This window comes from Pleurodeles waltl, chromosome 1_2 (genome assembly GCF_031143425.1).
Source record: "Pleurodeles waltl isolate 20211129_DDA chromosome 1_2, aPleWal1.hap1.20221129, whole genome shotgun sequence".
NCBI classification, from domain to species: Eukaryota; Metazoa; Chordata; class Amphibia; order Caudata; family Salamandridae; genus Pleurodeles; species Pleurodeles waltl.
This window is the reverse complement of record NC_090437.1, coordinates 296,035,249-296,047,833: the sequence shown is the minus strand read 5'-3', so window position 1 is coordinate 296,047,833 and position 12,585 is coordinate 296,035,249. Positions and strand designations below refer to the sequence as shown.

General features: G+C 45.3%; 1 protein-coding gene and 1 long non-coding RNA gene across 2 annotated transcripts in view; one reads left to right on the top strand and one right to left on the bottom strand.

The window, feature by feature from the left end:
• LOC138299809 (uncharacterized) overlaps positions 1-12,585 on the bottom strand; it is a 282,390-nt gene that overhangs the window by 49,405 nt on the left and 220,400 nt on the right. The gene's annotated exons all lie outside the window — the stretch shown is intronic.
• LOC138299803 (alcohol dehydrogenase 1-like) overlaps positions 1-12,585 on the top strand; it is a 204,689-nt gene that overhangs the window by 126,922 nt on the left and 65,182 nt on the right. Inside the window, exon 7 of the mRNA XM_069238372.1 lies at positions 3,716-3,851. Coding sequence (XP_069094473.1) covers positions 3,716-3,851 — 136 coding nt within the window. The remainder of the gene's footprint in view (positions 1-3,715; positions 3,852-12,585) is intronic.

Genomic DNA, 12,585 nt, shown 5'->3' with positions numbered 1-12,585 from the left:
GAAGTGGTCCATATCACTACACGGAATGGACTATGTAGTGGAACATAGACCGGGGCCTGCCCATGCCAATGCAGATGGCCTTTCCAGGTTCTTCCACTTAAAAGAGGAGGAGACTAACCTTTCCCAAGGGAGTCTTCATTTTCTGTTTTAGGAAAATGCCACTGTTGGCATGGTTACCCCCACTTTTTGCCTAGTGTTGATGCCAACTTTGATTGAAAGTTTGCTGGGACCCTGCTAACCAGGCCCCAGCAAAAGTGTTCTTTCCCAAAACTGTACCTTTGTTCCAACAATTGGTACAGCCCTGGCACACAGTTAAGACCCTTGGCACCAGGGATAACTTTTACAAGGGCGCTGTGGCCAGGGAAGGTCTCCAAGGGCTGCAGCACATATTATGCCACCCTGGGGACCCTCACTCAGCACATGCACACTGCCTCACAGTCATTTTCTCCCCACCAGCACACACAAGCTAAGTCGACATGGCACTCTCCTCAGGGTGCCATGCCCACAACCCATTGCCTGTGGCATAGGTAAGTCACCCCTCTGCCCCTACCTTAGGGCTGTAAGGCCTGCTACTCAGCTGTCTGAGCAATATGCCTCTACAATGTCTATGCCCTCATCTGTGGTAAAGTCCATTCTTAGACATTGTAATGACAAACTCCCAGACCATATACTCAATATTACTACACTGCACTTACAAACTCCACAGATCCATAATGTCTTCACTGATACCAAACTTCCCAGTATTCAAACTTCTCAGCATAATAAACCCACACTGATGCCAGTGTGGGATTTATTGAACAATTCACATAGTGTGAGGGCATCTTAGTTTGGTCAGTCTTTAACATACATCTCTGATAGCCGGAAGTGGCAGGCTGGCACAGACAGGCTGAGTTTCTGACCACATGGGGTGAGGGCCTTTGAGGCTCACTGCCAGGTGTTACACTTTCTGCAGGGGGAGGTGTGAAGCACCTCCACCCAGGACAGGCTTTGTTTCTGACCACAGAGTGCACAAAAGCTCAGGCCTTGTGTTACAGTGCCCCAGGGCACTCCAGCCAGTGGAGATGCCCGTCCCCCAGACGAGACCCCACTTTTTGGCAGCAAGTCCAGAGGAAAAATTAGGAAAAACAAGGAGTCACCACCCCCCTCAGCCAGGACCACCCCTAAGGTGTCCAGAGCTGATTTTTTATGGAATCGTCATCTGTAATACACAATAAACCAAAATTCAAAGTCGAAAAGCAACTAAATCTTTTTGGAAGAAAATATTTATCAGTAACAATGAAAACATAATCAAGGCACTTAAGTTTGGTGACATAGAGGCAAATTCTGAGTGGGGTTGCTTGCCGGTGGTTAGAATGTCTGTTCTAGCACCACTAATAATAAAATAACTACAGCCATAGGGAATCAGTCCACAGGAAAGGGAGATGCCCTATTCAGTGTAACATATTAGCCTTAGTTGTGAATTACTATCCAAAGGTTGTAGAGTCGAAGACACTTTTATGTTTTTTTCACAGGACCATAAGATCCCACACATGGGCTCTTCTGAAGGCAACCGCCTATATATCGAGATCGAAATGATCAGGATAGTGGCTGGCAAGAATGACACAGAACTAGTGTCAGATTCGCCTCATGATCACCCTGCGTGCCTTCGAATTGTGATTTAAAGGTCACAGAAACTCATTGGGTTATGCGCCATTTGTCACATCGTAATGGTGAATGAGCTTGGTTTGACAAAGCTAAATGCACTGTACTGTGGTGAAATAAAAGTATTAATTAAAAAAAAATATGTAAGTGCTGGGGCTCAAAGTTTTGTTTAGAGGTTGCTGCTGGTACTATTCAAGGTCAGGGTGCAGAATGCCAAAACGACATAGTCTTGCTTCAACCTTATGCCTCTTTAATCATCGAGCAGGCACTCCTTGACACTGTCTCACTCTTGCAGGTTCTTTTTCATGCCTGCTTTCTCTCTTTCTTGCTGTTTTTCTGTCCGTCTCTTCCTCTAGCTTTCCCCTCTTGCTGTGCATTAATGATGGGAGGCCAGCATTTATCTTTCATCAACAAACATGAGTGTTGAAGGGGCCCCAACTGCAACCACCAGCTCAATGTATTTGCTTGCTCTCAGCCAATTTTTGTTTTGTTATAGAAAAAAGATACAAGGAATCTGCACTTTGGCTGCTCCCCATCACCTCAACAGCTTCCACCTTCTGATCTTAAAACTTGCTGATGATAGTGCACATTTCAATAAAGTGCATAAGTAGAACCTTAGGGCATACATCTGTCAAATAAATGTCTAAAAGTGAATTGGAGTCTATAGGCCATGAAAGGTCATTTCACTTTTCTACTGTCCTATTGCCGCAATGGAATTCATGCACCACTGATTTGAGGTCTATTTTGCTATTTTGGTGCTACCTATTTTGAACTTCTAGATATAATATATATATATTTTTTTTAGTTAATTTCAACAACATATTCCTTTCTAGTATTTCTTCTATGAATAATGACCGATTTTTCAGTCTATCATCTGTAACTCTGTTTTTCACACACCTATGTACAGTTAACACAAAATGCGTTTGAAGCAGCTAAAGCATATCCCATGTCAGAAATTTTGAAAATGTTCAAAATTTTCTCAATTAGAGTTTGTTTTTGTATATTCACCGGTGAAGCATTCACTGAACAAACTGACAACGCATTGATGCTGAAGTACCAGATCCTTCTTGGTTAATCAATGTAGGGCTGCAGAAGTCTACTTTTGTCTGCCTTTACAGAACATTACATTTTGAAGAAGAGCCTTGTAGCGCTCTAAATAAGGTCATAGGATAATTAGGTTGCCAGCATCCATCACGAAATTTTGAATTCAGGGCAAAAGTGATACATACCATAACAAAAAAGGGAGACGTTATTAGGGTTGATACACCTCAGGTCTCCCAGGGAAGTGACAGTATAGGAGGCCACCTCCCTTTTCGTTTATTACTGTCCTACTTGTCGGGATCTGGAAAAATGACTTTTAATATGCCTGTTGGTGCTCCCTTCGTATTTGAGATCATTTACTTCTTGGACACCTATGCTGTTTTAAAACAGTTCAAAGGAAATATATGGAGTATCAATGGCTCCTTCATTCGTTGGTCAACGTGTTTCAGCTGGTTGTTGTCACTGCCCATTGGGTCCATCAGCTTTCATCAGTACCTTCCAGATACCAAGGGATTTCATTTTTTAGGTACTTATTTTTAGTGTGAATATGTGCAAGGTAAGAGTGTGGTTTAAACAAATAAGACATTTTAGTTGTCAGTAAACTGCAGGTTCCTCATTTCTGAATTAAAGGAGATAGGCAGGTTGAACATGATTTATGCAAATTGGTTGCTTACCCATACCTGTACAAAACACGTGATACAAACACCTATACGGATAAGGATGCCTTATTTTTCATCTTACAGATTCTGGTATTCTGTGTCAGCCTGTTCAATAAAGGCAGGATTTACTGTGGACACAATCAAAATACATTTTTGCATGCTGAGAAATGTTTTTTAAATACCTATTTGTAACATAACAATGTTTAAAAGTGATGAAATGCATTACATTGTCCCTAGAAGGTACTCTTAAAGGTGTACAGAAACTTAAAAGATTAGATTCCAACGACCATCCGTTTGCCCCTTCCTTGGGAAGAAGTACCCATATTGTTTTGGAGATTTTTGAGTCTGATTATTTATTATATTTTTCTTCATAGGAAGCAGCATTGAAATCTTGCCACGTGGGCTATGGGACATGTGTGATTGTCGGAGTAGCTCCATCATCATCAAAACTGTCATTTGATCCCATGCTGTTATTCACAGGGCGCACCTGTAAAGGATCTGCTTTTGGGGGTAAGGCAAATTATTCGTTTTCTGGAACGTTTCTTTCTTCAGTGTCTGTGATTGCATACAAAATACAGTGGTCCATTCTCATCAAGAGGGTGGAGCTAGCTAGATCAAGGAGGATGCTAGAGTATGACCGTTTATGTACATGTACTTGCTATTGGCAGTGTGTGTGGGGATTCCAGATACGATATATACACAGATACGATATACACACACTAACATCGACATTTGCTCATGCACAAAAATTCGCACTAGCACGTACGTGAACACGCACACATTCACAAATACACATTAACTTGCACATGTACACAAACACAAATTGAATGATAAGGACCATATCTACAGGGTATGGTAAATGTTACGAAGGGACCACCCAGTACTCTCAGCATTCAGAAGCAGAAATATTTGTCACATTGTCTAATTAGGCAAATGTGTGTTTCAGCAGAACTGAATGCAATCATGAATCTGCAAAGTCTGAAACCTTTGCTGACATTTGGTAACTTTTATGTAAATACTTGAATAGAATGCTTCCTAGAAGATGTTGAATTGCGGGTTGTGTAGTAAGGGAGGGAGGTCAAACAGCATTGTTGATTAATCTCAATAAGAACATCTAGAGGAAGAGATAAAAACATGTCAATTTTAATCTGCCCATCAATGGCAGCAAGGCATTGTACCAAGATGATAATCAATTACTTTGTGGTGTTAGTTTCATCCACTTTGTTTATGGTCTGGTTTGGCAGTGCATTTTTTGCCAGATGGGAGGAGAGCAGGCATTAATCCATATGTTTCTTTTAGGTCTGGCGTGACAGTGCAACTGTCACTGACCTTCTAACCTATACCAATATTATTCTACAGTTCCTTGCTTCCACACCAAATACATACCCATTCCCATGAGATTATTTCAATGTGCAGCATTAAAATACATGTGTACCAGAGGTGCCTACAAAAACACACATGCATTGGCCATGTCAACAGGTCTGACTTTACTGTGCAACAAGTGTCTGGAATATAGGCAAGGTAGTCAGGGGTGTCAAGGTAAATTTCAAATGAGGGAATGTAGGGGGCTTGCCTGGTTTGTAGTGGGTACCTTGGGTACTTACACCTAATACCAGGTCCAGTTATCCCTGATCAGTGAAATGTAGTAGTGTTCTTGCAGCTTAGGCTGATAGAGGTAGCTATAGCAGAGCAGCTTAGGCTGAACTAGGGGACATGCAAAGCTCCTGCAATACCACTTATAGTTACACAGTACTTATACACAAGTAAAGACAATACTCAGTGTTACCAAAAATAAAGGTACTTTATTTTAGTGACACAAGGCCAAAAATATCTTAGAGGCAATACTCCTTCTGAAGGTAATTATTCTACACAATTCATACACTAGACACCAAAATAAGGTAAGTAATTAGACATAGTTTAGTGCAAACAATCGGAAATGCTATAGACTGCAATGGGAGAAAATAGTATATGGTTTGTGTTGCCCCTAGACCTAAGAAAGTGGAATGTTAATCACAAATTCCCCCCCCCCCCCCAGACAAGTGAGGTGTGTAGAGGATCGCTGGGAGGGTATGAAAACCACAAGGGTGAGTAAAATATCCCACCCCAGAGCCCAGGAAAGTAGGAGTAAAGTACTTCAAGTTTCCTTAGGACACACTGCAGTCTTGCTTGGTTCTTGCAATAACTCTAATAACAACTTGTAAACAGAATGGTGGATTCCTGGACCTGAAGACCTGCAAAGAGAGGAGACCAAGTCCAGAAGTCTGAAGAAGTTCCAGGAAGGACAGGAGCCCCTGCCAACCGAGAAGAGGGTGCAAAAGAAGAGTCCCTGGTTGGACAAAGACTGCAGAAATGTACCAAAGGAAGATGGCTGCATGATGAAATGGATGTCCCATGAAGAGATGTTGGATGCTGGCGAGTTTCGGCACTGCTTGAAGCAAGGCTTGTTGGACAAATGCAAAGTCGCGTTTTGTGTCAAAGTGGCGCTGCCTGGACCCAGGAGGGACCTGGGGGCCTCAACTCAGACTGTGGAGGCAGAGGGGGCTCCCAACACTTGAGGGAACCCACAGATGACCAGGCAGCACCCACGGAGGTCCCAGAACCCCAGGGCAAAGAAGGTGCAAATTGCGTTTGATGCAGCACTACAAAAGAAGGTCCCACGCCGCTGGAGGACAACTCAGCAAGTTGAGCATCGCAGGATAGAGTGCTGGGGACCTGGGCCAGGCTGCGCACAAAGGGTTCTTTCAAATAGTACCCCTGTGCACTGCATCTTCTTCACCTCCTGAGGCCTCTGTGCACTGTCGCAATCGGGGAAGGCAAGCTCTTACCTCCTCCAAAGTAAGGCAGCAGGACCTTAGGACAGTCTGTGTCGAAGGGGACCACAATCTGTGTTCCAAGGAGCACTCTCGTCACCAGGAGAGGAATCCAAGAGAACCGGTCATTGACTTAGAAGGTGCTTCCTTGAGCAGGGGAGTGACTCCATCACTCCACAGGAGATTTCTTCAGTCCAGGGTGAAGAAAGGGAGTCCCCAGAGTGTGCACACTGTGGAAACTGTGGCAGTTGCTGGCTGGAGCTGAAGATGCAGGGGAAAAGTAGCCCTTCAGGATACTTTGACCTCGGACTGACTGCAGACTACTCCAGGAACCGCTGTAACAGCAACAGAGGATGAAGTAGAAGTTGCAGAGGATTACCGTGGAAACTTGCAAGCAGAATCTGAAGAGACACCCACAGGAGAGGCCCTAAATAGCATTGGGAGGGGGATTGGCTACCTTATCAGGTATGGACCTATCAGGAGGGGTCTCTGGAGGCCTCTGAGTGGCCAGTGCCAGCAGGTGACGTCAGTGTGTCTCCACACCTTGGACAACAAGATGGCTGAAGTCTGGGACACATTAAAGGAGCTCTGGGCACCACCCTTGGGGTGGTGATAGACAGGGGAGTGGTCACGCCCCTTTCCTTTGTCCAGTTTCACACCAGAGCAGGGGACAAGGGGTCCCTGAACCGGTGTAGACTGGAAATGCTTTGAAGGACACAGATGGTGCCCTCCTTGCATAAGCCAGAGGCTGGGGGAGGCAACCCCTCCCCAGCCTGTAACACCTATTTCCAAAGGGAGAGGGTGCAACACCCTGCTCTCAGTCCCAGGAAGGCAGAACAAAGCATTTCCTCTGAGGGTTCTGCCCTCCTGTGGTCTGAGCAGCTGTCTGTGAGGTGCAGCAGCTGTAGCTGCAGTGCAAGCCTCAGAGATCTGGTTTGGCAGTACTGGGGGTCCATGGTGGAGCCTCCATGGTGGAGCCCCCATGGTGCATGGAATTGGCTCCCCAATACCAGATTTGGAAGGGGGGACAATTCCATGATCTTGGTACCCCTGAATATGGCCATGTAAGGTGTCTATTGTGAAGCTACATATAGGTATAATGGCATCCCCACGCTCACAAAGTACGGGGAATTGGCCCTGGACTGCCTGGGGGCACCTTTGTGAGGTGTGAGGGCACCCTTGCACTAGCACTTATTAACTTTGCACCTAACCTTCATTTACTGAAGGTTAGACATATAGGTGACTTATAAGTTGCTTAAGTGCTGTGAAAATGGCTGTGAAATTGTGCACACACTATTTCATGCAGGCTGCAGTGGCAGTCCTGTGAAAGTGTTTGCCACCCATAAGGAGCTCAGACAAATTAAATGCTGCAGCCCATAAGGATCTCCTGGAACACCAATGCCCTGTGTACCATATACTAGGGACTTATAAGGGGGGTCCAGTGGGACAATTGTAATTGGCAAATTAAGTCACTAGCCTATAATGACAAATTTAAAAGCAGAGAGGATAAGCACTGAGGTTCTGATTAGCAGTGCCTCAGTGACACAGTTAAGCACTATTCACAACACACACATTAGGCCACAAACTATGAGCACTGGGGTCCTGGCTAGCAGAATCCCAGTGACAGTGAGAGTGAATACCCTGTATGACATACAAACAGGTCAAATGTGGGGGTAACCGTTCTAGAAAGAGGCTACTTTCTCACAATGGTGTGATGTGGAGGAGCCAGTGGTAAATCCAGTCTTTCAGCATCAAGTGGAACAAAGTATACAGGAGAGATAAATGCTTGGCTAAAAAGGGTGGGGACAGCCATATGCTAGCAGGTGCTATACTGCTCTCCCTTGCTGAACAATGTTCTGCTAACAATTGATACAGCTGTGATGAACTGAGCTACTACTGAGTGCAGTAGCAAGGAGTAGACATGGAGGTTCCTGTTGATTGATTCACTGTTCCCCTCTGTTCCATTTGATGAGAAACCTTTCTAACTCAGAGAGGTTTTTGGTTGTGACAGGTCTTAGAAAGATCCCAATGAGAAAGAGAAATCAGTACCTGTAGTTCTGAGGAAGAAAATATCAATGTAGACAAGAAGGGGTGATAATGGTGAACTGACACATTTATTTGAGGGACTGAGAAGGTGGGAGATACCATCAGGAAGAATTCATGATCAGATAAAATGTGCATTAGTGAAAATAGGGAAACGTTTACTGAATGAGCTGGTATCCTGCAGGGGGAAACACTGCCTGTTCTTCATTCCATATTCCTCCTTTCCTTTGGGCAGCTTACAGGCAGTCTACGATAGGGTCATGTTTGGGACGAAGCAGAAATGTTATTGACAGTGTTGCAAGGAAAGGTTGAGTATGAGTAAGTTAGTGCAACAGAAGCAGTACCACTTATGTCTCGGTACTCCCCACGATGCATACCCTCTCAGGATGTGACAAACTGAAAAATACTCCTCTGATCTCCCTGACCTGGACAATCTGAGGCTCTTTGTAGGCTGTGAGGACAGTAGGTGATATACATCGAAGTCTAACAATAGCCTCAAACTCACTTACAGCCTCCAAAATAGTGCACATAATACATGATTTGGTTTTTCAGTGCCTGATGGACACCTCCTGCTCATGCCCTTAGTATGGCCCTAGAATGTGTTACAATGAAGCATTGATCATAGGGATCCGTGTTTGCATCCTTTGTCAGACCACAGAGCACACGCGGAAAGCACATAACCTGGGCAGTACTATCACATGGTTTCTTTACATTGCAAGCCCTCCTAGCTACAGTTAATCCATGCTGATCCTGTAGCAACCTGGTTTCACTACAGCCTTCTTTATCAATGGCACCCTTTAGAATAACCATACATGCCATTTTCCAGTAAATGTGTACTGTTTTAAACTAGCACTTTGAGAAAAAACGCGGCTTTCCTGCTCTCGCATTACCATTTCTAAATGCAGACTTCCGTATCAGTCCTGGCTGTACTGCTACATTCTACCTCCCACAATTTGCGAAAAGTGATTTTTCTTTATAGTTATCAACTCCTGCCACTCATCCAATCATGTGGATGAGAGGGCACAAGAAGGTGGGATTTCTGGTGTAATTCCTTTGACATACCTAGCACTAAACATTAATTATACCTCAGAGTAGACTCATTGTGGGATTCTCGTAGAAGCAGACCGAGCAAGACAAATATGCACAATATCACCCTGTACAAAGCAAGTACTCTTAACTTGCATGAGCAATGTCATCAGTATGGTGTTCTGGCGCTTGATTTTTTTTTCTCCATTTAATATATTTATATAAAGGTTACACGTTTGTTCTAGTTAGGAAAAGTTTGTCTATTTTATTTTTGGTTTAAATTGTAACAGAAAGAATAAATATTAGAAATTCTTCAGTTACACCTTAAAGTACAAGTTACTTACCTTCGGTAACAAAATATCTGCAACTAGAATGTGTCTCCACCAGATTCCTTACCTTAGAATTTTCCCCCAGGCGTCAGACTTGATCCGGAGATTTTTCTTCGAGCACTACCCTTGCGCATTGGTAGGGGGCGTTGGTCGACTCTGCAGGCGTCATTGGCATTGTAGTCACTGTGATGACATCGGAGTAGTACATAGGCACCACCTCAGAGCAGTGGCATCAGTTTCTTTTAACAACTTTCCATGCCAAAGCACATAGCCACTAAGAACAGTGAGATAGGTCCTTAGCCCTGGCGCACCAAAAGAGGGAATCCTTGTCCCTAGAAATCATTTCACAAGCGGGGAGGATGGGTGGGTCAGTAAGGAACCTGCAAATAGAAGTCTCTATCCTTACCTTAGAATAGACACCCAAGGAAAGCCATCCTCGGAGGTGGACTGCGAACCAAGATCATAATAGAAAGTCCTGCAGGACCGAACAACCAAAGTAGCCATTCCTACGGACCTGACTGTCCAGGCAGTAATGTTTAGCAAACATGTGCAGGGATGCCCATGTAGCCGCCTAGCAGATAGCACTCTGAGTACCTGTCTTGGATAACGCAGTGGAAGCAGCAGTTGTTCTGGTGGAATGAGGGCGCATGCCCTCAGGGGGTTGCTTTTTGGCCAAAGCGCAGCACATCTTGATGCAAATAAGTACCCATCGAGAGATGGTACATTTTTGCATCACCTTCCCTTTCTTCGCACCCACATATCCGACAAAGAGTTGATCATCCACGTGGAAATCTTAGAACGCCAACCCTCTTTTTGGGTCCAATCTTAATCGTACTAGACAATGGAGTCTCTCCTATTCATGAGAAGGATGTGGGGGTGGCAAGGCAAGGTGATGGACTAGCCTACATGAAAAGGTGTAACAACTTTGGGAAGGAAGGAAGCCTTTGTGAACTCTTGACAAACTGGTGTTGCGCACTGACAAGAATGGAGGCTTGGCAACAAGAGACAGACAGTCTTGAAAGAGTGAGTGAGCTTCAGGCCCTATCTTCCATCACTTCTGCTCGCAGAAAATGTGTACACCCTTTGAGCTGATGCCCAATTGCCCTTTACGGCTACTCACTAAGTAAGTAAGGACAAGATTAAGGTCCCACTGAGGCATAATAAATGGAGTGGGTGGAAATAAATGGATGAGACCTTTTAGGAATCTACTCACTCTTTAAATATCCTATTGTGAGGGCTGGTCAGGTAACCTAAGAAAGGCCGAAATGGCAGATAAATACCCTTTAAGGGTGCCCAAAACAGAGCCCTGCTGGGCCAAAGAACGAATGAACAAGAGAACCTCAGATAGAGGGGCAGAGAGGGGAATCAAAAAATTTGTTGGTACACCATGTCACAAATTTATGCCAATAACAGGCGTATATCGTTTTGGTGGAGGGACGCCTGGCTGCCAAGATAACATCACATACGTTGGGTAGAAGATCAAAAGTCGTCAACTGCTGCTGCTCAATGTCCATGCATGAAGGCATATATTGGACAGGTTCGGGTGTAGAACCGTCCCCTGTTGCAGTGACTGCCTCTTCGGGAGGATCTCCTGTCTGGTATCCAGAGCTATTGAGCATGGCCACCGATCCTCCACTCAAACTCTGTGCCTAGTCCGGAGCCACCAAGATGACTTGGGCCCAGTCATTCCTGATCTTCTTGAGAACTCTGGGCAGCAGTGGTATAGGCGGAAAGGCTTAAAGGAGGCCGGAGTTCCACTCGAGATGCAAAGTGTCTCCAAGTGATAGCTGTTTTGCTTGTTAGAGTTTCCAAGGCAGCAGACATAGTTTGTTCGCCTCCGCAGAGAACGTGCAGATCTAAGGCTCTCCCCACTGCTAAAGAGACCTAATGCCACCTCCAGATGGAGACGCCATTCGTGATCGGCTGTGTATCAACGGCTGAGTTTGTCTGCTCTGGCTTTGAGGGAACCTGCAAGATGTTGAACCACCAGGGTAATGCCCTGATGTTCCAGCCATGTCCAGAGGCGTAGTGCCTCCTGACAAAGGGTCCAGGACCCTACTCCTCTCTGTTTGGTGGAGTACCACATGGTGGTAGTATTGTCTGGGAACACTTGCACTACTTTCCCTTTGAGAGAGGGAAGTAATGCTTTCAACACAAGCCTGATCGCCCGGAGCTCCAGAAGATTTGTCTCCGGCGGAGTCTGGGCTCTATATCAGATGCCTTTGATCTCTGCCTCTCCCATGTGGCCGCCCCAACCCAGAAGTGACCCATCTGTTACTATGAATAGATCTGGTTAGGGAAAGGAGAGAGACATGCTGTGGACCTAATGCGGATTCGAAAGCTGCAGGTCTTTCTCCAACATGGTCCTGATCTTGGAGGAGACTGTGAGATTCCCCTGATGCCGCGCCCACTGGACTTCAAGTCCCAATGTAGAGCCTGCATATGCTATCTGGCATGTGTCACTAGCAGGATGCAGGAGGCCTTTAGGCAACCTCGGGTTTCAATTAAATTGACTCCTTGATTCTGATCTTTCAGCCTCTGTCTTATCCTCCCGAAAAACGAGTCCAAGCTATTCAGGCTAAGCCCGAAACTGCACTGTGTACAGAACATCTCCAATGAAAGGGAGCGACAGAGGGAGTCAGGTGTCACTTTGGCACGTTCATAGAGAACCCCCAGCATGTGCAGGAGGCTCGTCATAGTCTGAAGGTAGAAGATGACTTTCTGGGGCGAGTCCGCCTTCAACAGCCAGTCGTCAAGGTAGGGAAAGACTGAGACCCCTAACCTGCCCAGATGAGCTGCAACCACCGCCATCACTTCCGTGAACACCCAAGGGGCGCTGGTAAGGCTGAAGGGGAGCACGGTAAACCGATAGTGTTTGTGACCTACCACGAATCATAGGTATCATAATATCTGTGGGCAGGCAGGATGGGAATGTGGAAATAGCATGGGAATTGCAGGATGCTTACCGTCCAGTCTACTAGGTCTAAGGTAGACAGGACCTGAGCCAGGGTGAACATTTTGAATTTCTCCTTCTTG